General features: G+C 43.2%; 2 protein-coding genes across 4 annotated transcripts in view; both read left to right on the top strand.

Moving 5' to 3' along the window:
- LOC139368681 (5'-nucleotidase domain-containing protein 2-like) overlaps window positions 1-8,570 on the top strand; it is a 32,713-nt gene extending 24,143 nt beyond the window's left edge. Inside the window, exons 8-14 of the mRNA XM_071107872.1 lie at window positions 664-766; window positions 907-1,008; window positions 1,144-1,225; window positions 3,498-3,584; window positions 5,256-5,396; window positions 6,822-6,886; window positions 7,692-8,570. Coding sequence (XP_070963973.1) covers window positions 664-766; window positions 907-1,008; window positions 1,144-1,225; window positions 3,498-3,584; window positions 5,256-5,396; window positions 6,822-6,886; window positions 7,692-7,953 — 842 coding nt within the window. The 3' untranslated portion in view covers window positions 7,954-8,570. The remainder of the gene's footprint in view (window positions 1-663; window positions 767-906; window positions 1,009-1,143; window positions 1,226-3,497; window positions 3,585-5,255; window positions 5,397-6,821; window positions 6,887-7,691) is intronic.
- Window positions 8,571-14,466: 5,896 nt separating this feature from the next.
- On the top strand, window positions 14,467-22,598 carry LOC139368702 (TBC1 domain family member 25-like). Of its 3 annotated transcripts, none has more exons than XM_071107963.1 (7): window positions 14,467-14,656; window positions 15,626-15,735; window positions 16,235-16,389; window positions 16,621-16,745; window positions 16,918-17,109; window positions 17,881-18,156; window positions 19,482-22,598. In XM_071107963.1, exons 1-7 carry the CDS (start codon window positions 14,612-14,614, stop codon window positions 21,234-21,236), a joined length of 2,658 nt encoding a protein of 885 aa, XP_070964064.1. In that variant the 5' UTR covers window positions 14,467-14,611; the 3' UTR covers window positions 21,237-22,598. The 3 variants fall into 3 exon arrangements, with proteins under 3 accessions (XP_070964064.1, XP_070964063.1, XP_070964065.1); XM_071107962.1 differs by having other exon boundaries at window positions 14,473-14,656; window positions 16,621-16,820; window positions 19,482-22,489; XM_071107964.1 differs by having other exon boundaries at window positions 14,493-14,656; window positions 15,626-15,694; window positions 19,482-22,489.
- Window positions 22,599-27,715: the final 5,117 nt, after the last annotated feature.

Below are 27,715 nucleotides of genomic sequence, written 5' to 3'. Positions count from 1 at the left end.
GTATACTATTATGTTTTAAAAATATTTGCTTCTAGATATAAATCTCAAATATGTTTCTATCGGATGCTTCCTATGTCACCCACACCCAGTTTGCAGGTTCTCAAACTGAATAGTGTGAAAAAACAGTGTAGCAATTTAACAGCCCTGCAGATAATATTTTTCGGGTTATGATTAGGTAAAAAGCATATTTTTCAAGCCAGAAAACCATGGCCAAGTGGAAGTCAAGATAATTGATAAAACGTTACTAACATACTTTAAAGTGCAAAAATATTACCATACTTTTAAGTGAATATAAAAATGATAGTACACTTAACAATTTATAACCTTAAACCCTAGTTTTTGTTTAAATATGTGTTTACGGAGTTCAGGTTTGGCAGGAATTGAGAGAAGAACATTTTAGGACATATCTATCTCTTTATACTCTGCTCTCTCACAGTTTCAAGAAAAGTACTTTAAATGCCTTCATCTTTTGCTTAAATGCTACAGGACTGTTTCCAAATGGGAAAATCTGCCATTTTCTTCCAAGGAACAATACATTATGATGGAAGTGGAATATTTACATACTTTCGAAATGCTGTAGGGAAGCTCAGTCTGCTTGAAGTCAGGATATTCCAGTTGGAATTGACCCCCCCCCCTCCCCCTCTTCTCATCTCCCTCCCACAGAGAAATATATCCTCAGAGGTGATGAGACATATGCAGTTCTACACCGTCTGGCAAGCCATGGCAAGAAGCTCTTCCTTATAACCAACAGCCCATTTAGCTTTGTGTGAGTGCCACCATCAACCAAACTGAGTTAATCAGAGATATACATGCAGGTTGTTGATTTGTTCTCTGGGCACGTTCAGCTCTGCACATTATCTGTACCTTTCGTGGTTGTTGACTAACCAGCTTTTTTTCTTCATTTAGAGACAAAGGGATGAAATACATGGTAGGAAAGGACTGGAGGGACTTATTTGACATTGTCATTGTTCAAGCTGACAAACCACACTTCTTCAACAGCTGTGGCAAGTAAGTCTGGTACACTGCATACCTTTATATTCCCAATCAAGAAGTGTCCAAATTCCCGAAACTTTGGTCTTCACATAAATTCACAGAAAATGCATACTGTTAAGGTCATTCTGTGACCATATTTGCCACTTGCAGACCTTTCAGACGTTTGGATAGCAACGGGGACCTTCAGTGGGACAAGATCACGAGCTTGGATAAGGGCCAGGTCTACAAACAGGTAGGAGTGTAGACATTACCCAGCAGTATTACTGTATACAGTATATGGAACTAAAGTGGCACGTTGGCTGGTATTGTCTTTTCCAACTTGGAAAATATATGGCTAACTCAAAGTGACTAACTTCGTTGCAGGATTTACCATCATTGACTACTTGCGTAACAGATTGTGAATCTCACAAATTACCACAATGTCAAAACTGTATTTGTTCCTTTTTATTGTGGGAAGTGAATGACGCATGATTAGACTGGCATGTTAACTCTTTAATCAACCTGAATGAAATGTCCAAAGTCTGAGTTAGTCTGGTGTTACAAAGTTGGCCTTTGAAGCCTTTGCAAAGATGTTAGTCTTGTCCTTGAATTTAGGTCAGAATAGAATAGACTAAACTTTATTGTCCATCCAGGATGGACATCACCTTCCATTAAAAGGATCACATACATTCTCACATTATACACACTTAAACCAGTCAGTCGATCATACTAAAAACATAGGCCATACGTTCACTCACAACTGACCGCTGTCCCAACTGCACTGGATAGATAAGTACATATACGGATCAAATTTACGTTGCATTTAGTAGTCCAACAGCACAATGAATGAATGTTTGAATGTTTGAACAGGTTCTTCTTGGCCATGGGCATTCTGAAGTGCCGGACAGAGAGAAGCCTCTCAGAGGGTGCGAGGGGTCACCAATGACAGCCAGTGCCTTCTTTATGGTTGACTTGTGGAACAGAATGCTCAAATGTGCCTGTGGTCGACCAATTACTTTGCTGGCTGTGTTTACTATTCTGGTCAGTTTGCTTTTGCTCCTCATGCTCAGATTACCATACCAGACTGTCATATTGAACGTGTGGATGCTCTCCACCAAGCTGCTGTACACCCTCCCCAGAGCATCTTGGCTGACCCCAAACACCTTCAAATTCCTGATTAAAAACAGGCGATGGCTTGCTTTAAAACAAATAGTCTGCATTCTCTGTAAAACTCAGCTTGTTATCAATTTGTGTCCCTAGATGTTTGAAACACTCAACCACATCCACTGGTTGGTCATTCAGAGCGTGGTTGGGACATTGGCAAGTTGTTGCCATTGATGATCAGCTCATTTGTCTTTTCCACATTGATGTGGAAGGTACTTGACCAGCATCATTCTTGAAGGTTTTTGATCTGTTTAAAATAGTTGTACCCATCTGACGTAGCATCTTTAAAAAAGAGTCCTACTAGAGCCATGTCATCCGCATACTTAAAGTCTCATATTGTTTCGTTGGATCTTCATTTCATTAGTGTAGGTAGAGAACAACAACAGTGAAAGGACACACCCCTGGGGTGCCCCTGTGTTCATGGTCAGTTCATCAGAGAGGGCCCCATTCATGAGGACCCTCTGTGGGCGGTCAGTTTAAGTCCTTGATCCAACCTGCGGGGCCGCCGTTGACATTCAGGTCCAGTAGTCGTTTCAGCAGTATGTGCATTTGCATTGTATTGAAAGCTGAACTAAAATCAATAAATAACGTGTGCATATGATTTATCATGTTGAAGGTGACTGACTAGCCACCATGTTCACCAAGGTCAGGATAGCATCCTCAGTCCCCCTCTGACTAATAGGCAAACTGTATCAGGTCCAGATGATCTGCTATGGACAGGGTAAGGTGCTTACTAACAACCCTTTCCATGCATTGGGCCAGAAGGGGTGTGAGGGCCACAGGCGAAAGTAATTTGGCCTCTGACTTCTTAGGCACCGGTACAATGGTCGACACCTTCCAGGAGTTTTGCACAGTACAGGTGCTCAGAAGGAGTTGAAACAGTTGTGTGAAGACTCCCTTGAGCTGGTCGACGCAGACCTTCAGTACTTTGCCCCGTAGTCCATCTGGGCCCGGTGCTTTCTGTGGCTTAATGTGACAAGCATGAGGCCACCTCGTTCTCTGTTATCTGGACAGGATTTGGGGACAATCGATCAGGCTTGGTGATAAATGGATTCTACTTTGATGAAATTACATGTATTGTTGCCTCACAGTTAGACATGTTAACCATGCAGTACTTTTCCTCTAAGAACACTGCCAACATCATTGCCAGACTGACCCTCAAGGCCAATAATTGTCTGTTGCTAAAGCCTCAGCAGAATTTGATGGAAGACCACATCCATGACCACATAATTACTGTCATGTTATAGTTTTGCCAATCCACGTTGTTTGTCATATTTCCTCCTCTGTTAACTTCAACCATTGCCTGATTTAACTTAATAATAATTCCTTGTGACATTCATTACGCTGTCTCCTTGTTGTAGGGCAACCTGTTTGACTTTCTCAGGCTCACAGGATGGAGAGGATCCAAGGTGCTGTACTTTGGAGATCATCTGTACAGTGACTTGGCAGTGAGTCATACTATATTTACAGTACCAGTCACAAGTTTGGACACATCTACTCATTCCAGGGTTTTTCTTTATTTTTGCTATTTTCTACATTGTAGAATAATATTGACGATATCAAAACTATGAAATAACACATATAGAATCATGTATTAACCACAAAAAGTGTTAAACAAATTAAAATATGTTAATATATTCATAATAATTAGCCACCCATTGTCTTGACAGCTTTGCACACTCTTGGCGTTCTCTCAACCAGCTTCATGAGGTAGTCAGTCACCTGGTGTGCCTTGTTAAAAGTTAGTTTGTGGAATTTATTTCCTTAATGCCTTTGAGCCAATCAGTTGTGTTTTTACAAGGTAGGGGTGGTATACAGAAGATGGCCCTATTTGGTAAAAGACCAAGCCCATATTATGGGAAGGATAGCTCAAATAAGCAAAGAGAAATGACAGTCCATCATTACTTTAAGACATGAAGGTCAGTCAATCTGGAACATTTCAAGAACTTGTAAGGTTTCTTCAAGTGCAGTCGCAAAAACCATCAAGCGCTATGATGAAACTGGCTCTCATGAGGACCGCCACAGGAAAGGAAGACCCAGAATTACCTCTGCTGCAGAGGATAAGTTCATTAGAGTTACCAGAGCAACCCAAATAAATGCTTCAGAGTTCAAGTAACAGACACATCTCAACATCAACTGTTCAGAGGAGACTATGTGAATCAGGCCTTCATGGTCGAATTGCTGCAAATAAACAACTACTAAAGGACACCAATAATAAGAAGAGACTTGCTTGGGCCAAGAAACATGTGCAATGGCCATTAGACCGGTGGAAATCTGTCCTTTGACCAAAATTTGAGATTTTTGGTTCCAACCTCCTCCGTCTTTGTGAGATACAGAGTAGATGAACGGATGATCTCTGCATGTGTGGTTCCCACCGTCAAGCATGGAGGTGTGGTGCTATGCTGGTGACACTGTCTGTGATTTATTTAGATTTCAAGGCACACAACTAGCATGGCTACCATCTAGTTTGGGCCTATCATTTGTTTTTTCAACAGGACAATGACCCAACACACCTCCAGGCTGTGTAAGGGCTATTTGACCAAGAAGGAGAGTGATGGAGTGCTGCATCAGATGACCTGGTCTCCACAATCCTCTGACCTCAACCCAATTGAGATGGTTTGGGATGAGTTGGACTGCAGAGTGGAAAACCAGCCAACAAGTGCTCAGCATATGTGGGAACTCCTTCAAGACTGTTGGAAAAGCATTCCAGATGATTGAAAGAATGCCAAGAGATTTCAAAGCTGTCATCAAGGCAAAGGGTGGCTGCTTTGAATAATCTGAAATAGCAAAATGTAACACTTTTTTTTGGTTACTACATTATTCCATGTGTTATTTCATAGTTTTGATGTCTTCACTATTCTACAATTTATGAAAATTATAAAAAAAATTAAGAAAAAGCCCTTGAATGAGTAGGTGTGTCCAAACTTTTGACTGGTACTATGTCTGAATATTTTGGTGACTGATGCAGGCAGTGTGGATGTGATTTCTCCACACAGGAAATTGCAAACAGAAATTGACTTTGTTTTAAGGTATGTGTCCCACATTGTGCTTACTGTAATAACCTGTGTCATGTTGTGGCTAGTCATTGTACTAGGCTGACTACTCATGCTCTTCTGCAGGACCTGATGCTGCGTCACGGCTGGCGGACAGGAGCCATAGTACCGGAGCTGGAGGTGGAGACCAGGGTTGTGAACACGGAGCAGTATGCCCAGGGCCTCACCTGGCTGCAGGCACTCACCGGTCTGCTGGAGCGCATGCAGGTACACCTATAGGGTGTTCTACAGCATATAAATCGGCAAACTGAAGTCAAAGCAATGTTGCGTTTGCCTTGATGAGTCTCTTGCCTATATGGAATGTAGTTCCAATCAGTGTAAGTGAGCGGAGTTGAGCGGTTGGAAATCCCACTCATCGCTCATGGAGCAGCACCGCTCCACACTCAGTGTGGGGAAAAATGCTGCTCAAAATTAGCTCCATTCATTAAAATCACAATTTAGCCAACACCCATCTATTTTTGTGACTGCCTTGACCTACCATATGGTTTTGAAGTATTAAAACCAAACCATATGATTTGAATGAAAATTATTTTAATAAACATGAAAAGGTGAATGTAAGAAGCGCTCATTTCAAATAGGCTACATGAAATATTATACAACATATAAACACTCTAAATAGGTCAGGAGCCAGACAGGGAGCCTAAGAAGGAACTACAATGAATTATTTAGGCTGTATTATTTCAAGGTTATAGCCTACAAAGGAATAAATTGTGAAGCATTTACGAGTGTGACAGAATAGGCTGGTAGGGACATAAAGCACTCAGCATTTAAACAACATTTCGTTGCTTCATTGTAGTCTATAAATTGAGCATATAGGCTGTGACTTAGAATTAAATGTAAAATGCCTTATTAGGCTTAGTCTACTGTGCCTTTTGAATTCATTTTTAGAAACACGAGTTTGGCCAGAGTCTGTGGCTTCAGACTCATGCGATGATGCCTGGAGAGCAGGCCAGCAGTGGAGAATATCCTCTCTGAGCTTGCAGAGCCTCTGGGGATGCTAAACACCCTTTTGGCCACTCTGGTCAGGCTGGGCAGAGATGCAGAGGTGTTTTATTTTTGTCTTTTCTATAGGTAGGATAGGTAGGCCTAAAGGTTTTTTCTACCCACCTTGTTCCTTTCTTTTAGCATGTACACGAAGTACACCATGCTTTCTGGATACGCATCTTTTCAGATTCCATAATGATTCTTTAGTTGTGGACACTACATCACCGCACTCCCCCTCTTGTTCTTGGTCCTCATCCTTGTAAGTCATTTTGATTTTGCAACTGTTTTATCAGTTTCTTTATTAAAATATTTTGAACTCCATGACAGTAGCTAAAGCAAGGGGCTATAGTAGCACACAAGTAGACTACAAATGCATGCTGGGCCAGGCATGCCCTGAGCTTGTGAAGTGAGCGCTACTGGAGCGAAATTGGAGCAGGCTCCAGCCTTTGGTAATCTCGCTCAGCGCTCCAGTCAAATTGGTAATGCCCCGCTGCACATACTCTGGTCCCAATCAATTGTACCCGCCCAATAATCACTACTACTACAAGCTAATATTATGATATGTTTTTTACCCATCAGCCATGCCATGTTTTTTTATGTTAAGATGAAAGTGTTCAAGTAAAAAAAAATGTATTGAACTTGTTGCAGATGCATCGAGATCCAGAGTCAAAGAAAGTTCTGCAGGATTGGTTGAAGGAGAGAGAAGAGCTTCGGTGAGTCTAGTGTTAGTAGATATTATACACTAAATATACAAAAGTATGTGGACACCCCTTGAAATTAGTGCTTTCAGTCACACCTGTTGCTGACAGGTGTTAAACTCGAGCACACAGCCATGCATACTCCATAGAACAGTGGCAGTAGAATGGCCTTACTGAAGATCTCAGTAACTTTCAATGTGGCACCATCACAGAATGCCACCTTTCAAAAAGTCACTTCATCAAATTTCTACACTGCTAGAGCTGCCCTGGTCAACTGTAAGTGCTGTTATTGTGAAGTGGAAATTATCTAGGAGCAACAATGACTCAGCTGTGAAGTGGTAGGCCAGACAAGCTCACAGAACGGGAACGCCGAGTGCTGTAGCGCGCAAGAAAATTGTCTGTCCTCGGTTGCAACACTCAATACCGAGTTCCAAACTGCCTCTGGGAGCAACATCAGCACAAGAACTGTTCACGGGAGCTTCATGAATTGGGCTCCATGGCCGAGCAGCCGCACACACGCTTAAGATCACCATGCGCAATGCCAAGCATCAGCTGGAGTGGTGTAAAACTCGCCACCATTGTTATAGCAACAAAGCGGGGACCAACTCCATATTAATGCCCATTATTTTGGAATGAGATATTCGACGAGCAGGTGTCCACATACTTTTGGTCATGTAGTGTATGTCATAATATTCCAAATTTAATTGATCAAGACCGTCGGACAGCAGACCTAAAGGATTCAGTGTAATTTTGACTTAACAAGCTTCGTACTGACCTATGAACTTCCTTTGACCCTTTCTTTCATTTTCCCCCCTCACAGAGCTGTGACCAAGAACCTGTTCAACCCTCACTTTGGTAGCATTTTCCGTACCTGCCACAACCCCACCTACTTCTCCCGTCGCCTGTGCCGCTTCTCTGATGTCTACATGGCATCCATCAGCTGTCTGCTGAACTACGACCTCTCCTACACCTTCTACCCTCGTCGCACCCCCCTGCAGCATGAGGCTCCCCTGTGGATGGACCAGCTTTGCACTGGCTGCATGAAGACCCCCTTTCTGGAGGAGATGGCTCACATCCGCTGAGAGGGGCAATCCAAGATCTCACAAACCGCAAACTGAATATGAAGATGCAGGAACTGAGGCTAAGCTGAGAGTAAGGAGGCATGGTGGACAACCCAGAACAGGTTAAAGGTCTGCACGGATCATGAGTGCCACCTGCTGGGTTATTGTATGCCAGTAGGCCTACAGTAGTAGCATATCATAATATCTCCCTATTCAAGTCACCCAATATCACTTGGTTGGCCAGGACATTTGATGGGTTTATCCATTAGTTTTACTTTTTAGGTTAGTTAAGGTTGTAACTTGTTATCCACACCATGTACAAATGTATGTTTGTGATATCTGTCACATGATGACTTTTTAAATCTCATTTTAACCATGTAGCCTGTAACGGACTGATGTCATATAATGACATACAGTATCTTATGACCGCATCAGTTTGAGTTTTGAGTAATGGATCTTGATTATTTGAATTTTTTACAAGTATATTTTAAGTCATTGGTGTTACCGCCTTGAAAATCACTCATTACAAAGGACCTTGAGCATAGGGGCCTATATTAAAGGAAAGGATTAGTTAATCAAACCCTTTTAGTGTGTCGTAAATGTGAGAATTGTGTTTAAATAAAGTGTCATTGGTGTTGCATTGTGAGAAATTATTAATCATATCACTTTTGTAAATTATTTTAAAAGGGTTATTGACCATAGATTTGCATTTCTGTGGCCTCCATTTTATGAAAATCTTCAATTACCTAAAAGTTGGCATTGGTGTTACTGCTCCTACTGGTGGCACAATGTTATCATAATGGTCCAAATGTATTAAGCTGCCATATTAGTTTGTTTATAATGGGAAAATGTATCCAAATGCATATAAATAGAAATCTACAAAAAAAAATAAGAATTTGTTACAAAATGCAATACTTAAATGCCAACCCAAATCACAGAATGACCTTTTTAACTAAATGTGTTTTTGTAGTAACTGAGCTTTCATGTCAGTTTCTGAACAGTACACTCCACCAAGGGAGGGAAATATGGTAGGATGGTGAATTCAAGAAAATCCTCTTGAAAAATAAATGGCACTTTATAATTCTTGAATTAGATTTTTATTTTGCTTACTAATTGATTTGAGGATTCCAGCTATATATAATATACGTTGTACACCGAACAAAAATATAAACGCGAGGAGTTGGGCCCATGTTTCATGAGCTGAAATAAAAGATACCAGATATATTCTATACTCACAAAAAGTGTATTTCTCAATGTTGTGCACACATTTGTTTATATCACTGTTAGTGAGCATTTCCAGGATAATCCATCCACATGACAGGGTTGGCGTATCAAGAAGCTGATTAAACAGCATGATCATTACACAGGAGCGCCTTGTGCTGGGAACAATAAAGGCCACTCTAAAATGTGCAGTTTTATTACACAACAATGCCACAGACGTCTCACGTTTTGAGGGAGCATGTAGTTGGCATGCTGACTGCAGGAATTTGCACCAGAGCTGTTACCAGAGAATTGAATGTTAATTTCTCATTTTAGAGAATTTGGCAGTATGTCCAACCGGCCACATGTAACCACGCCAGCTCAGGACCTCCACATCGTGCTTCTTCACCTGCGGGATCATCTGAGACGAGCCACCCGGACAGGTGACGAAGCTGGGTTTGAACAACCGAAGAATTTCTGCAGAAACTGTCTCAGGGAAGCTCATCTGCGTGCTCGTCGTCCTCACCAGTCTTGAGCTGACTACAAGTTTGGCATCGTAACCGACTTCTGTGGGTAAATGCTCACCTTCGATGGCCACTGGCATGCTGGAGAAGTGTGCTTTTCACAGATTAATCCCAGTTTCAACTGTACTGGGCAAATGGCAGACAGTGTATGGCGCGGTGTGGGCGAGTGGTTTGCTGAACAGAGTGCCCCATGGTGGCGGTGGGGTTATGGTATAAACTACGAACATTTTGCCATTTGAATGCACAGCGCTACTGTGACGAGATTCTGAATCCCATTGTCGTGCCATTCGTCTGCCACCATCACCTCATGTTTCAGCATGATAATTCCTGGAAGATGAAAATTTCCCAGTTCTCCATTGCCTGCATACTCACCAGACATGTCACAAATTGAGTATGTTAGGGATGCTCTGGATCTACATGTAGGACAGCGTGTTCCAGTTCCCACCAATATCTTGCAACTTCTCACAGCCATTGAAGAGGAGAGGGACAACATTCCACAGGCCAAAATCAACAGCCTGGTCAACTCAATGCGAATGAGAACCTCCAAGTCAAAATTAACATAAACAAAGATTGTAAACTGACAAGATAGTGGAGTGATCGCTGTAAAAATGGAAATGAATGTCTGCAAAGGCAGACAGGAAGAGGCGGGATCAGGTGAGAACATTCTAGCCAATGAGAGGGCAGATACACATGTAAACAAAAACAACAGGCACAACTCCACTCCACTTCTCAAAGTTGCCGGAATGCCATGCCATTTATTTTTATTTATTTTATTTCACCTTTATTTAACCAGGTAGGCCAGTTGAGAACAAGTTCTCATTTACAACTGAAACCTGGCCAAGATAAAGCAAGCAGTGCGACAAAAACAACAACACAGAGTTACACATGGGATAAACAAACGTACAGTCAAAAACACAATACAAAAATCAATGTACAATGTGTGCAAACGTAGTAAGCTTAGGGAGGTAAGGTAATAAATAGGCCATAGAGGTGACATAATTACAATTTAGTATTAACTGGAGTGATAGATGTGCAGATGATGATGTGTAAGTAGAGATACTGGGGTGCAAAAGAGCAAGAAGATAAATAACAATATGGGGATGAAGTAGATAGTTGGTTGGACGGGTTATTTACAGATGGGCTGTGTACAGCTGCAGCGATTGGTAAGCTGCTCTGACAGCTGACGTTTAAAGCTAGTGAGGGAGATATAAGTCTCCAACTTCAGTGATTTTTGCAATTTGTTCCAGTCATTGGCCGCAGAGAACTGGAAGGAAAGGCAAGATGCAGTAGATGGTATCGAGTACAGTATATACATATGAGATGAGTAATGTAGGGTATGTAAACAAAGTGGCATAGTTTAAAGTGGCTAGTGATACATGTATTACATAAAGATGCAGTAGATGATATAGAGTACAGTATATATGTATACATATGAGATGAATAATGTAGGGTATGTAAACATTATATTAAGTAGCATTGTTTAAAGTGGCTAGTGATATATTTTCCATCAATTTCCATCAATTCCCATTATTAAAGTGGCTGGAGTTGAGTCAGTGTGTTGGCAGCAGCCACTCAATGTTAGTGGTGGCTGTTTAACAGTCTGATGGCCTTGAGATAGAAGCTGTTTTTCAGTCTCTCGGTCCCACCTTTGATGCACCTGTACTGACCTCGCCTTCTGGATGACAGCGGGGTGAACAGGCAGTGGCTCGGGTGGTTGTTGTCCTTGATGATCTTTATGGCCTTCCTGTGACATTGGGTGGTGTAGGTGTCCTGGAGGGCAGGTAGTTTGCTCCCGGTGATGCGTTGTGCAGAACTCACTACCCGCTGGAGAGCCTTACGGTTGTGGGCGGAGCAGTTGCCGTACCAGGCGGTGATACAGCCTGACAGGATTCTCTTGATTGTGCATCTGTAGAAGTTTGTGAGTGCTTTTGGTGACAAGCCAAATTTCTTCAGCCTCCTGAGGTTGAAGAGGCGCTGCTGCGCCTTCTTCACGATGCTGTCTGTGTGGGTGGACCAATTCAGTTTGTCTGTGATGTGTACGCCGAGGAACTTAAAACTTACTACCCTCTCCACTACTGCCCCATCGATGTGGATAGGGGGGTGTTCCCTCTGCTGTTTTCTGAAGTCCACAATCATCTCCTCAGTTTTGTTGACGTTGAGTGTGAGGTTATTTTCCTGACACCACACTCTGAGGGCCCTCACCTCCTCCCTGTAGGCCGTCTCGTTGTTGTTGGTTATCAAGCCTACCACTGTTGTGTCGTCCGCAAACTTGAGGATTGAGTTGGAGGCGTGCGTGGCCACGCAGTCGTGGGTCAACAGGGAGTACAGGAGAGGGCTCAGAACGCACCCTTGTGGGGCCCCAGTGTTGAGGATCAGCGGGGTGGAGATGTTGTTACCTACCCTCACCACCTGGAGGCGGCCCGTCAGGAAGTCCAGTACCCAGTTGCGCAGGGCGGGGTCAAGACCCAGGGTCTCGAGCTTGATGACGAGTTTGGAGGGTACTATGGTGTTAAATGCTGAGCTGTAGTCGATGAACAGCATTCTCACATAGGTATTCCTCTTGTCCAGATGGGTTAGGGCAGTGTGCAGTGTGGTTGAGATTGCATTGTCTGTGGACCTATTTGGGCGGTAAGCAAATTGGAATGGGTCTAGGGTGTCAGGTAGGGTGGAGGTGATATGGTCCTCAAAGCACTTCATGATGACGGAAGTGAGTGCTAGAGGGGGCGGTAGTCGTTTAGCTCAGTTACCTTAGCTTTCTTGGGAACAGGAACAATGGTGGCCCTCTTGAAGCATGTGGGAACAGCAGACTGGGATAAGGATTGATTGAATATGTCCGTAAACACACTAGCCAGCTGGTCTGCGCATGCTCTGAGGGCGCGGCTGGGGATGCCGTCTGGGCCTGCAGCCTTGCGAGGGTTAACACGTTTAAATGTTTTACTCACCTTGGCTGCAGTGAAGGAGAGTCCGCCTGTTTTGGTTGCGGGCCGTGTCAGTGGCACTGTATTTATAGTTGTCCACATATTCTATGTCAGAACCGTCCAGAGTAGTGATGCTAGTCGGGCGGGTGCGGGCAGCGATCGGTTGAAGAGCATGCATTTCGTTTTGCTAGCATTTAAGAACAGTTGGAGGCCACGGAAGGAGTGTTTTATGGCATTGAAGCTTGTTTGGAGGTTTGTTAACACCGTGTCCAAAGAAGGGCCAGATGTATACAGAATGGTATTGTCTGCGTAGAGGTGGATCAAAGAATCACCCGCAGCAAGAGTTACATCATTGATATATAAAGAGAAAATAGTCGCCCTGAGAATTGAACCCTGTGGCACCCCCATATAGATTGCCAGAGGTCCTGACAACAGGCCCTCTGATTTGACACACTGTACTCTATCTGAGAAGTAGTTAGTGAACCAGGCGAGGCAGTCATTAGAGAAACCAAGTCTATTGAGTCTGCCGATAAGAATACGGGGATTGACAGAGTCGAAAGCCTTGGCCAGGTTGATGAAGACATCTGCACAGTACTGTCTTTTATCGATAGTTGTTATGATATAGTTTAGGACCTTGAGCGTGGCTGAGGTGCACCCGTGACCAGCTCGGAAACCAGATTGCATAGCGGAGAAGGTACGGTGGGATTTGAAATGGTCGGTGATCTGTTGGTTCACTTGGCTTTCGAAGACTTTAGAATGACAGGGCAGGATGGATATAGGTCTGTAACAGTTTGGGTTGAGTGTGTCTCCTGCTTTGAAGAGGGGGATGACCGCTGGCAGCTTTCCAATCTTTTGGAATTTTAGACGATATGAATGAGAGGTTGAACAGATTAGTAATAGGGGTTAATTAGGATAATTTTAGGAAGAGAGGGTCCAGATTGTCTAGCCCAGCTGATTTGTAGGGATCCAGATTTTGCAGCTCTTTCAGAACATCAGCTGTCTGGATTTGGGTGAAGGAGAAGCGGCGGGTGGGGGGGGGGCCTTGAGCCAGTTGCTGCGGCAGGGTGAAGAGCTGTTGGCCGGGATTGGGGTAGCCAGGTGGAAAGCATGGCCAGCCGTAGAGAAATGCTTATTGAAATTCTCGATAATCATGGATTTATCAGTGGTGACAGCATTTCCTAGTCTCAGTTCAGTGGGCTGCTGGGTGGAAGGTACTCTTATTCTCCATGGACTTTACAGTGTCCCAAAACTTATTGGAATTAGTGCTGCAGGATGTAAATTTTGTTTGAAAATGCTAGCCTTTGCTTTCCCACTTGACTGTGTGTATTGGTTCCTTATATCAGTACATTCATAACAAGCTAAACATTACCAAACTTCTATTTAGATAAAATAAGCCTCAAGTAGTACATTTTGCAATTCAATTTGTTGACCAAATTTAACACTCTCTCATTGACCTCCATACAAAAAAATCCACACTTTCCAGGTGGAAAACTAGGGCATCATCTTTCGACGAAGAGTTTCCATGTTGGAAATTACCGTGTTCCGAGTTTCCTTAAACGCACCATCAGCAGCACTAAATGATGTAATGTATACGTGCGTCATATCCCGAGTTCCAGTCGTGAAAGCTGAAACTTCAATATTTTTTGGAGATATTAAAAGTCCTCATTTGTTAGTAAGAAAGGCATTTGGAGTATTTTTCACATTTTTAGCTAGAATGTTAACATCGGATTATTCTCAAATTCTGTAGTAAATTATATTTTCTGTTTCTTGTTACTCAGAACATAATCACGGAAATAATCTTTGACAAATTAGCTTCAGTGAAGTACTGCAAATGTGTGGATGAGCTTTTATTTTAAAACAAATTCCCGTCAAACAGGAAACAGATTTATCTTAATGTCGTAGACGTACAGGTCTGGACAAAGCCGCGACTGAAAAACATGAGTCGCCGCGACCGTTCTCTTCCAATTTGACAAATGCCTATGTAAGAAAAATCGAATTGAATACAACAATCGCGGGTCCAGTGGACTCCTCATCAACATGGCAACTGATGAGGAGAGGGGCGTAGTGCGTGTCAAAGTCAAGGTGAGGAATATGTGAACGATGGAATAGCTGCAGCTAGCTTGGGGTACCCTTTGACGTGTATCACATTTCTAGGTAGCTAGCTTTATTGTTATCACCGTGGCTGACGTATTTTGGCCATTTCTCGTTACATTTTTGGTAACTTTTGCGTTAGCTTGTAGCAGTTTGAACTGCTAGCATTTTCTTCTACCCAGAACAGTGCTTTGTTGTTTTTTAGCATTGATCCTGCTAACATCTAATGAGGATGGACCGTTATTCTGAACGTAACCCTCTTGGATCTTCTGACTACAAAAAGTAAATCATGTATCTATGAAAAATAACGGATTAGGAAGATTCGATTATTGACAATAGGTCTAACTAGCTACCTGCTGCTGGTGTTGATATGTGATCGTGCACCGGGGAAACAATTTTAAAGCAATATTGAGAGTCAACTAAACCCGCGAATCTTGACAGCTAGTTAGAATGGTTTATTGTGTTATACCAAATAATTAACTGTTATTCACAGGCAGAACCCCACAGTGACGTGGCTGGTTAATTATACCGTTGTCTTGATGCTTTAGTAATAGTAGTGAGTCATTTAGTTAACATCGCCGTCATCACCAGATCAGCTCTGAGCTCTTGACTGAGAACTGGTGACACGTCATTTAGTGATATAAAAGGAAGCATTTCTGCTCTCTTGTGACAAATATACCCTACACCATTTTTTATCTATGACCCAATCGTTACAAAAAAAGGTTAGTCTGCCATTGTAGAAGGTCAGTCTGCTATTTATGACATTCACCTTTGTTGTTGGCTTTTGGTAGCCTGGGTTAACTGAATTTCAAAACTTCATTCTGGAACCCAGGCTAGCCTTTTTATTGGAACTGAAGAATGACATTGATTCAGTCACACATGATTTACAGTGATGATATGAAATAGGCCTACAATGTACCTCAATTAATGTTTTACATGATTGTTTCTCGCCTTCCTCAGAAGTGTGAGGGGATGCTGCCAGTGGAGTTTCGCTCATTTGCTGTGGATCCTCAGATAACATCACTTGAGGTGCTACAGCACATCCTCATCCGAGCCTTTGAGTTAAATGGGTGAGGAGGAGCATCAACATAATAATGTCTACAGTGCTGTTGATTGACATGGCAAGCAGAATTGTGGAGGTGCATAAAAATGGCAGCCTCCATGCACTTTACTAAGTTTGCCCTTTTGTACATTGCTCTTCATTTCTCATTTTTGTATTGGCATTAGCACAGTTTACATGATCCCAATTTTAGCTCCAAGATGGCTGCAGTTTGAAAAAGTAGATTGTGCTGATTTGTTGGCGCATTGAACCATGTCGTGCGCCATAGTTTAAAAACTCCATGGATAGTGCTAAACATTGACAGATTATCTGAATTACACCATTATTTTGCACTTTCACCATTCTGCAGACAATATTAGAAAGTATTGTTTCGTGAGAAAGCTTTGCCTACAGTAAAGTTTGAAAAGGTTATGGAGATGGATATGGAATGACTTGGATTGCCATGTTTTCTAGAATTGATATCAGCCTTTTAAATATTGCTATCAGCTATTTTCTTGTTTCCTAATTAGCAAACGCAACTTTGGAATAAGTTACCTATCCCGGGACCGTGGAGGTTTGGAAGTGTATCTTTCGCTCCTGTCTGACTGGGATTTAGATGCTGCATTTGTCAGTGCAGCTAAACCTTATCTACAACTCAAGATGGACATTAAGCCTGCCGAAGACAGTAAGCAGACCTGTCAAACGTTCTGTTGATGTGTTCCTTTGGGTCACCACCTGAAGAACTTGTGTGTGTGCACGCTTTCATTCAGTATATGTTTTTGGGAAATGGGGTAAATTAGCTTGTGTTAAGTAGCTGCTATTGAAGCTTTTTTTGTTGTTGCAATGTATTTGTTGGCCTCTCCTTCATACAGTCCCATTTTACGACCATCTCGTTTACCCTCCTTCTTCCTTTTAGGTCCCGTTATGGAAGACTGGGACATAATAAGCCCCAAAGAAGTGATTTGTTCTGACCAGCTTCCCGGGGATAGGAGGTCCTTGGCGGCTGCTGCCCTCCCCTTCACCCAGTCCCTACTGTCCCAGGTTACTGACAACGCTCTCGCTCTTCACCCTGTCAGCCATCTTTTTTACCAGCCAGTCACTGCTGCCTTGAGTCAGGTCCTTCTGCTAATGCTAAATAACTCCAGTTCTTAGGTTAGTGTTGCTCCCAAAGACCCACCTGCGGTTTAATCTCTTGCTGTCTGTCTCTGTTCAGATGATGGGTCGAACACTGTCCAGAGTACAACAGGCCTTGAGCTGGTCTTATGGGGAGGAGGTGAAGCCTTTCAAGCCCCCATTGAGCGATGCAGAGTTCCACAGTTACCTCAACGGCCAGGGCCAGCTTTCCCGACCAGAGGAACTGAGGCTACGCATCTATCATGGTGGGGTAGAGCCTTCACTACGCAAGGTAACAGTGCATTCACTGACAGATTCCAACAACTAACAGACAGCTATTTTAACCCTCGATACCAAAGCATTTCACAAATATAATTGAAAGTACTAGAAAATCAAATAAAATCCCATAGTGCCGAATCTTAACTTGAATGTGTTTAACTTAGACTTTCTTGTAACCATGCATTGGTGTCAATGGGAGATTTACGCAGACATTTGAGTTTGAGAAGGGCCCATGGTCTCCAAAACATTGACGGGAATTGTGTACTTATGGTCTTTGGATATGAATAGTCAAAAGTTTATTATTTGGTCCCATATTTCTAGCATGCCAAGACTACAACAACCTTGCAACATTTGTTTTGGTTGTTTTTCAGATGATGTTGTGCCCAATAGAAGGGAATGGTAAATAATGTATTGTCATTTTGGAGTCATTGTAAATAAGAATAGAATATGTTTTTGAACACTTTACATTAATGTGGATTCTACCATGATTACGGATAATCATGAAAGAATTGTGGATAATGATGAAAAAAATGCTACCCTCCCCTGTTATTGGCAATGTTGATAGGTTAGCATCTCTTGGGGGTATGTCTTTGTGCCTTTTAACTTTCAATTCATTCATGATTATCTATAATCATGGTAGCATCCACATTAATGTAGAAGTGTTCTTTACTGTCGCCTAGAGCCTACAAATTGCTGGTGTAAATCCTACAAACCCCTAAACCCCTTCTCTAATGGACAGTTTGTGGTAAAAAATAATTTCAGATCTGTCATTTCCTCTGTCCAGGTTGTGTGGCGTTACCTCCTGAACGTGTACCCCGATGGGCTGACCGGTCAGGAGAGGATGGACTACATGAAGAGAAAGACTAGGGAGTACGACCAGCTGAAGGGGGAGTGGTCAGCTAGGGTCAGTCCAGAGGACCTGGAGTTCATCAGGGGCAACGTACTGAAGGACGTCCTGAGGACCGACCGGGCCCATCCCTATTACGCCGGCTCCGAGGACAGCCCCCACCTCACCGCTCTCACCGACCTGCTTACCACCTTTGCCATTACACATCCACAGGTGTTGGGATCTATTTTTTTTCCCATCCTCTTTGGTAGCCTGATGGTGGCGTTATACGGACATGTTTGCATTCCTTTTACATTCCTTGACATGCAGACATGCTAAGGGGTGTGGTGTTATTAGCTCAGTGAGAACAAATATATGCTCAACGCTGGTGTTTGGCGTCGTCAATTCTGTCTATTTGCATTTGAGTTATGATTAGTAAACTCTGTCTGCTTGCAGTGATACAGTATATAGACAAACGTATGTGGACACCCCTTCAAATGAGTGGATTTGTCTATTTCAGCCACACCCATTGCTGACAGGTGTGTAAAATGGAGCTCACATGTAATCTCCATAGACAAACATTGGCAGAAGAATGGCCTTACTGAAGAACTCAGGGACTTTCAATGTGGCACCGTCATAGGATGCCACCTTTCCAACAAGTCAGTTTCTCAAATTTCTGCCCTGCTAGAGCTGCCCTGGTCAACTAAGTGCTGTTATTGTGAAGTGGAAACATCTAGGAGCAACAATGGCTCAGCCACGAAGTGGTAGGTCACTCGGATAGCTGAGTGCTGAAGCACGCAGCTCATAAAATAATTGTCCGTCTTCGGTTGTAACACTCACTACCAAGTTCCAAACTGCCTGGAAGCAACATCAGCACAATAACAGTTTGTCGTGAGCTTTATGAAATGGGTTTCCATGGCCGAGCAGCCGCACACAAGCCTAAGATTGCAATGCCAAGCGTTGGCTGGAGTGGTGTAAAGCTCGCCGCCATTGGACTCTGGAGTAGTGGAAAAGCGTTCTCTGGAGAGATGAATCACGCTTTACCATCTGGCAGTCCGACGGATGATTTTGGGTTTGGTAGATGCCAGGAGAACGCTACCTTCCCGACTGCATAGTGCCAGCTGTAAAGTTTGGTGGATGAGGAATAATGGTCTGGGGCTGTTTTTCATGTTTCAGACATTCCAGATGATTAAGTGCTTCCAACTTTGTGGCAACAGTTTGAGGAAAGACCCTTTCCTGTTTCAGTATGACAATGCCCCTGTGCACACAGCGGGGTCCATACAGAAATGGTTTGTCGAGATCGGTGTGGACAGAGACCTAAACCCCATCGAACAACTTTGAGATGAATTGAAACACCGACTGCGAGCCAGGCCTAAATGCCCAACATCAGTGCCCGACCTCACTAATGCTCTTGTGGCTGAATGGAACCAATTCCATATTAATGGCCAAGATTTTGGAATTAAATGTTTGACAAGCAGGTGTCCACATACTTTTGGTCATGTAGTGTATGTAATCCTAGTTTTTGCTGTGTTTTAATTCATTTCAACTCTGTTTCGTAGGTGTCGTACTGCCAAGGCATGAGTGACATCGCTTCTCCGATACTTGCCGTTATGGACAATGAGGCACACGCATTCATCTGTTTCTGTGGCATCATGAAACGCCTAGAGGGCAATTTCCGCCCGGATGGCCAACTCATGTCTGTCAAGTTCCAGCACCTGAAGCTGCTACTGCAGTACTCAGACCCCGAGTTCTACTGTTACTTGGTGTCCCGCGGAGCTGATGACCTGTTCTTCTGTTACCGCTGGCTGCTCTTGGAACTCAAACGGGAGTTTGCCTTCGACGATGCCCTGAGGATGCTGGAGGTCACCTGGAGCTCCCTGCCTCCTGATCCTCCTGAAACGGAAGTGGAGCTTTTTGGGCCTCCCCTAGAGACAGACCAGACCAGAATGACATCTGAGAGTGGTGTTGAAAAGAGGCCTGCTTTCGCAGGTGAAGAAGAAGGGGAGCAGAAAGAGAAGCAGCGGAGACGACACATGTTGAGGCCTTCAAGAGAGGAGGCAGACGGCGGGAGAAAGATCGACATGGAGGAAGGAGAGCGGGAGGACAGAGGAGCCAGAAGAGAGGGTGAGGGGAACTTTGACATGCCTTACGTAGGAAAGGAGAAGGCGCACAATAATGCGCCTGTTCCTCCCTTTGAGAAGCAGACCAGTTTTGGTGAGTTCAAATACTACAATGCACGGAACAAGGACAGCTTTGATTTCGTGGAGAGAGACGCACCAGAGGGTCCTGTTGAGATGGAAGCCTCCTTGCACCCTGTATCAAGTCCACTGGCCCGGCAGGTCACAGAGGACAGCGAGGAGGATCCAGGGGAGAGGGCACCTCTTATAACGGATGATGACAAGTCCTCCAGCCCAGAGACGGATGAGAGGAGCTCCCCTAATGGACAAACAGCCTCTCCGGTCTCCCCATTTCCTCATGGTCTGCCAAGCTGGAAGAATGGTTCCTCTCTGTCTCCAGGCTCCACTCCCTCCCCCTCAAGTTGGAGAGGTGCCCTCACAGACACCCCGTCACCAAAGTACACCTCCTCCATTTTACCCAACGGAAGGGTTGAGTCGCCAGAGAAAGCCACAAGAGGATTTGCTTCCTTTGCGTCAGTGCCGAATGGAACCGGAGCTAACTCTCCCGCTACCCCCACAGGGAGGTCCTTGGTTTCCTCTCCCCTACTGACTAGATCATTGCTCTCCTCCCCTATTTTGTCCTTCGGGAGAGCTCTTCCTTCGCTGCCGGTCAGCACAGTGAACAAGTCCTTTCCCAGTAACCTCCCTTCTCCTTGCAGCAGAGCCTCCAGCACTGCGCCCAACACTCCAAATTCAACCAAACCAGAGAATACCACCATCAAACCTTGTTCCCTGCCACCGCCTCAAGAGTTTGGTAAAGGGAATCCTTTCATGTTGTTCCTGTGCCTGTCAATCCTGTTGGAGCATCGAGACCACATTATAAAGAACAGCTTTGATTACAACGAGCTGGCTATGCACTTTGACCGCCTTGTTCGGCGACACAATCTGGGCAGGGTGCTGCAGCGCGCCAAAGCCTTGTTTGCGGACTACCTGCAGAGTGAGGTGTGGGATTCGGAGGAAGGGGATGAGGTCAGCTCTGACTCGCCCACGACAGTCACTGCTGCTTTCCACTCCCCGCCCCCCTCTGCCACCAGGCCTCTTTTTACCCCTTTGTCATCCTCTCCAAACTCCACCTATAACCTGGCTGACACCATACCTTCCCCTTCTTCACCTGTCCCCCTCTCTCCCTCCTCTTGACTTCTGTCACTATATCCCCAACACATTTACAGTACAATGAGTAATGGTTGCCTAGTCCAGCTGTTTGTCCCTTTATTGTTGCTCATCTTATTTAGCTCTCCACCCATACCAGACTTGACTAGAAGGTTACTACTGTTAGTTTTTCATGTCTATGCTGTCAGTATTGCTCTTCTCTCCATTTCCTCTAATCAACAAGTTCTCATGCTTACTCTTGCCTTGCTATGCACTCATCCATTGAGTTTTTACTGTTTCAAACTTTTAGTTACAGGGATAATAATGTTTCAAATACCTTTTACCTTTATATGAGGGCCCAGGGCTGGACACATTGTGTTGCCCACGGTTAACATGGATAAGAACCTCATTGGATAAGCCACAACTGTGTCTTCTTGACCAAAGAGCTCTAGTTGTGTGATCACACTGCTAAGAACCAAAACTGGCACATTGCTAGTCTGGACTTTTTAGCATAGCAGTGTGTATGGTTACTGGTTCAAGCTCTGCCCCCTCTGTTCCCTGACTTGACTACAGTTGGAGTGGGCGCTGGCCATTGGAAGTATGGAGAAATATGAACAGTATGAATGAGTCATGCGACTCCCCTTAAAAATGCCCTGTTGAGAATATATCAAATATGCCTGTATTTGACTACACACATGCCAGCATAGTGATTATGAGGACACTAACAACAGCAACTGAGCTTTGTAAAGGTTATATTCATGAGTCAGTAATTGCATTGTGTATCATTACATTTTCTATCAAAATAATTTAAATACTGTATCATTTTGGTGTTGCAAGGTCACATTTTAAATATCAAGGTGAGATGAAGTTATTTTCTTTAGAAATACTATGAAGCATGTTGTGCCCCATAGGAATCTGAATGGCAAAGAAAAGTTACAGTATATTGGGAGAGGCCTTATAAGAAATCAATGGGTTTCAGTACTGCAGTTTCATGGCCAGTTTCTGCATTTGCGCTCACAATTGACTGTTTGCTTTTGAGTCACACGCAACCACTATGATGTGAACAATATACTGTATTAAATGGGAATGTTTTGCTATTCAGGGGTTCAATGGATCATTTAATCGATAACAAACAATGGATGCACAAATTATGCGTTTGCCCTAGATCATGTATGACTGGTACATTGCACAATGTGCACATAGCTACTATATGGTGCTAAAAGATTTCATAAGGTATAGGATTCATCATGGCTTTATGAGAATGGTTTTAAATGTGTAAATTAATGTTATACAGTGGGGCAAAAAAGTATTTAGTCAGCCACCAATTGTGCAAGTTCTCCCACTTAAAAAGATGAGAGGCCTGTAATTTTCATTATAGATAAACTATGACAGACAAAATGAGAAAAAAAATCCAGAAAATCACATTGTAGGATTTTTTATGAATTTATTTGCAAATTATGGTGGAAAATAAGTATTTGGTCAGTAACAAAAGTGTATCTCAATACTTTGTTATATTCCCTTTGTTGGCAATGACAGAGGCCAAACGTTTTCTGTAAGTCTTCACAAGGTTTTCACACACTGTTGCTGGTATTTTGGCCCATTCCTCCATGCAGATCTCCTCTAGAGCAGTGATGTTTTGGAGCTGTTGCTGGGCAACACGGACTTTCAACTCCCTCCAAAGATGTTCTATGGGGTTGATCTGGAGACTGGCTAGGCCACTCCAGGACCTTGAAATGCTTCTTACGAAGCCACTCCTTTGTTGCCCGGGCGGTGTGTTTGGGATCATTGTCATGCTGAAAGACCCAGCCACGTTTCATCTTCAATGCCCTTGCTGATGGTAGGCTTTGTTACTTTGGTCCCAGCTCTCTGCAGGTCATTCACTAGGTCCCACCGTGTGGTTCCATACCATCCATACCATTTGTATTTCATTAACCTTTGACCGTGTGGTTCTGGGATTTTTGCTCACCGTTCTTGTGATCATTTTGACCCCACGGAGTGAGATCTTGCGTGGAGCCCCAGATCGAGGGAGATTATCAGTGGTCTTGTATGTCTTCCATTTCCTAATAATTGCTCCCACAGTTGATTTCTTCAAACCAAGCTGCTTACCTATTGCAGATTCAGTCTTCCCAGCCTGATGCAGGTCTACAATTTTGTTTCTGGTGTCCTTGCTCTTTCGTCTTGGCCATAGTGGAGTTTGGAGTGTGACTGTTTGAGGTTGTGGACAGGTGTATTTTATACTGATAACAAGTTCAAACAGGTGCCATTAATACAGGTAACGAGTGGAGGACAGAGAAAAAGTTACAGGTCTGTGAGAGCCAGAAATCTTGCTTGTTTGTAGGTGACCAAATACTTATTTTCCACCATAATTTGCAAATAAATTCATTAAAAATCCTACAATGTGATTTTCTGGATTTTTTTTCTCATTTTGTCTGTCATAGGTACACGTCAACTATGATGAAAATTACAGGCCTCATCTTTTTAAGTGGGAGAACTTGCACAATTGGTGGCTGACTAAATACTTTTTTGCCCCACTGTATTGCACAGTTCTGGCCATATATGGTCACCCCTGAACTTTTCTTAAATAATTCCCTATTTATTCTCGAATAAGTTTAATTTAAAAAAAAAAGGATTTTAAACCAAAGGACAAATTTAATCATTTGAAGAAAATAACACCCTCTCCACAATAAAACATGGGGAGGTGTGCTACCCCTGGTACTGGACTTGAATGTGTTCAATACATAATGAACTCAGCATATTATCAAGGTGGTTTGGAGTGCAATGTTCAACCAAGTGTACAAAAACTGTCTATGTTAAATGTTGTGGATCTTCCAGCAGGTCAACAACCTGAACATACATCAGAAGCACGCTGTAATGGTTCAAGAAGAAACTCTGGACTGGCCAGCAAAGAGTCCAGATCTGAATCACATCTATAACCAATGGCGAGAGCTGAAAACAGCAGTTGGTGGAGGGCACCCCTCAAATATTGAAGAATTCGAGCAGTTTGCTGCTGAAGAGTGGGACAAATTGACAGTAGAAAGGAGCAGCAAGCTCATTGATGGCTACAAGAAGCATTTGTTGCCAGTTACATTGCATTACATTGCATTGCCTTATTCTAAAACGGATGAACTTATTCTACACACAGAGCGAAAACAGAGTGAAAACTTTAAAATGTAAAACATAAATAACATAAATACCTTATTTACATAACTGTTCAGACCCTTTGCTTTGAGATTGTCCTTGAGATGTTTCTAAAACTTGATTGGAGTCCACCCGTGGTAAATTCAATTGATTGGACATGATTTGGAAAGGCACACACCTGTCTACACAAGGTCCAAGGACAGTGCATGTCATAGCAAAACCAAGCCATGAGGTCGAAGTAATTGTCCGTAGAGCTCCAAGACAGGATTGTGTCGTCACAGATCTGGGGAAGGGTACCAAATTATTTCTGCTTTCATTGAAGGTCCCCAAAAACACAGTGGCCTCATCATTCTTAAAGGGAACAACTTTGGAACCACCAAGACTTTTCCTAGAGCTGTACACCAGGCCAAACTGAGCAATCGGGGAAGAAGGGCCTTGGTCAGAGAGGTGACCAAGAACCCGATGGTCACTCTGACAGAGCTCCAGTGTTCCTCTGTGGAGATGGTTGTCCTTCTGTAAGGTTCTCCCATCTCTGCAGCACTCCACCAATCAGGTGGAAGCCACTCCTCAGTAAAAGGCACATGACAGCCCGCTTGGAGTTTGCCAGAAGGAACCTAAAGGGCTCTCTGACCATGAGAAAAAACATTCTCTGATCTGATGAAACCAAGATTGAACTCTTTGGCCTGAATGCCCAGCCTCACGTCTGGAGGAAACCTGGCACCCTCCCTACGATGAAGCATGGTGGTGGCAGCATCATGCTGTGGGGATGTTTTTCAGCGGCAGGGACTGAGAGACTAGTCAGGATCGAGGGAAAGATGAACGGCACAAACTACAGAGAGATCCTTGATGAAAACCTGCTCCAGAACGCTCAGGACCTCAGACTGGGGTGAAGGATCACCTTCCAACAGGAAAATGACCCTAAGCACACAGCAAAAACAACGCAGGAGTGGCTTTGGGACAAGTCTGTGAATGTCCTTGAGTGGCCCAGCCAGAGCCCGGACTTGAACCCGATCAAATATCTCTGGAGAGAACTGAAGATAGCTTTGCAGCGACGCTCCCATCCAGAGGATCTGCAGAGAGGAATGGGAGAAACTCCCCAAATACAGGTGTGCCAAGCTTATACCCAAAAAGACTTGAGGCTGTAATCGCTGCCAAAGGTGCTTCAACAAAGTACTGAGTAAAGAGTCTGAATACTTATGTAAATGTAATATATATATATATATTTTTAAATATATATTTTTTTATATACATTTGTGAAAATGTCTGAACCTGTTTTGGTTTAGTCATTATGGGCTATTGTGTGTAGATTTGAGGGGGTAAAAAACAATTTAATCAATTTTGGAAACGTCAAGAGGTCTGAATACTTTCCAAAGGCATTGTGTCTTGCAAAAGTCTGTGCCACCAAGTACTATAGCTCTGGGGTGCCAATAATGTTGTCATTGCCATTTGTCTTAAGTTTACAATTTTAGTTTAGAAAATAAAGTTTACAAAAATCTATTGGTTCTGCAATGTTGGCAATCCAATAACCAGGTGTGGAGACCTAAAGCTTTTTTTCAATTTCAACTTATTTTAGAAGAAATAGGGAATTAAAGAAAAGTGCAAGAGTGCCAATATATTTGTCTGGAACTGTATGGCTGGAGAATTCTCTTTTCCTGTAAGATATTTGATTGATTGGTCAAGGTTTTCCTCTGAAGCGAAACATTCGCGCAGTGGTTAAGGGCGCTGTACTGCAGCGCCAGCTGTGCCATCAGAGTCCCTGGGTTCGCGCCCAGGCTCTGTTGTAACCGGGAGGTCCGTGGGGCGACGCACAATTGGCCTAGCGTCGTCCGGGTTAGGGAGGGATTGGTCGGTAGGGATCTCCTTGTCTCATCGCGCACCAGCGACTCCTGTGGTGGGCCGGGCGCAGTGCTTGCTAGCCAAGGTTGCCAGGTGCACGGTGTAGCCTCCGACACATTGGTGCGGCTGGCTTCCGGGTTGGATGCGTGCTGTGTTAAGAATTAGCCGCCTCCAACATTGTTTTAGAGAATCTGTACACAATTTCTGGAAGCTGAAAATGTCCCAGTTCTCCCATACTCACCAGACATGTCACCCGTTGAGCATGTTTGGGATGCTCTGGATCAATGTGTATGACATTGTGTTCCAGGTCCCGCCACTTCACACAGCCATTGAACAGGAGTGGGACAACATTCCACAGGCCACAATCAACAGCTTGATCAACTCTATGCAAAGAAGATATACTGCATGAGGACAATAGTGGTCACACTAGATACTGACTGGTTTACTGATCCACGCCCCTACCTTTTTTTTAAAAGGTATTTGTGACCAACAGATGCATATCTGTATTCCCAGTCATGTGAAATCCATATATTAGGGCCTAATGAATTCATTTCAAATGACTGATTTCCTTATATGAACTGTAACTCAGTAAAATCTTTGAAATTGTTGCATTTATATTTTTGTTCAGTGTATATTATGTAGAACAAACCTGCCTCTGACATGTAAAATAACATAGGCATCATGGAAAATCCTTGTCTCCAAAAAGTACACTTCAGGAATTTATTTATATTTTTGGAGATCTCTTTCCAATTCTTGGGAGTCATGTCAACTCTTTTCATGACATTTCTATCTGCAATGTTCCGCAACGTTTGCCTACTGAATGTTGGTATCATGGTTTCATGTGCAGTAGCATTGGAAATGTGGTCCTGATACACCATGTAACAAGAAGGGGACATTACTTCATTTTGTTGTATCGAGTAAGCCTAAATGGATCCTCTTTGCAGTGAAGTGCCTTATCACCAGAAGTAATTGTGTACATGTAGCCTTGATTTATGTTAGTTTTTTTGTGAGCTTGATACTCATCTTTATTTACTCCACCAACAAGGCTTAATTATCTTCATATTGAACAGCTTGTGTGTAGCCATTAATGTTGATTGATTTCTTTGTGGGACCTACCAAAACCAGTCCTTGTGAAACATTTTTTAAGGGTACTGTAAGTGCTATGTATTGGACAAGGACAATGAGAATGTGGGTTAAAATATTTTGAAATGCCAATACCCAGCACAAAATGTCTTCATCAAGTGAAGTAGTACATTTAGCTTTAGGTGTAGGGAAGACAGGCTAGATAATGGGTTGAATTTGTGTATACAAGTATTGTCTATTAGTCATTTCAGTGAGTGTGAAATCCTGCAGGCATGCTGGACACATTTTGAAATAGAGCATAATCTCAAACTATACTAGAAACATTTTCATAGATTCTAAGTAATCATGTTGACTGTATTTTCGATTTTAAATCTTATTAATACCAAGTGTAGATGGTGTCATGGACAATAATAAATACTGCATATTTTAACGAACCAGACAACAAAATCATGATACAGTGCCTTCAGAAA

Source organism: Oncorhynchus clarkii, chromosome 16 (genome assembly GCF_045791955.1).
Source record: "Oncorhynchus clarkii lewisi isolate Uvic-CL-2024 chromosome 16, UVic_Ocla_1.0, whole genome shotgun sequence".
Taxonomy (NCBI): domain Eukaryota; kingdom Metazoa; phylum Chordata; class Actinopteri; order Salmoniformes; family Salmonidae; genus Oncorhynchus; species Oncorhynchus clarkii.
The sequence above is the reverse complement of the archived record's forward strand: the minus strand, read 5'-3'. Positions and strand labels throughout refer to the sequence as shown.

Bases quoted from the DNA above. Each gene is read 5' to 3' on its own strand.
- LOC139368702 (XM_071107962.1), top strand. From the start codon at position 14,612: ATGGCAACTGATGAGGAGAGGGGCGTAGTGCGTGTCAAAGTCAAG. The intron at 14,657-15,625 runs GTGAGGAATATG...CGCCTTCCTCAG, and splicing joins TAGTGCGTGTCAAAGTCAAG to AAGTGTGAGGGGATGCTGCC. The intron at 18,157-19,481 runs GTGTTGGGATCT...TCTGTTTCGTAG, and splicing joins TTGCCATTACACATCCACAG to GTGTCGTACTGCCAAGGCAT.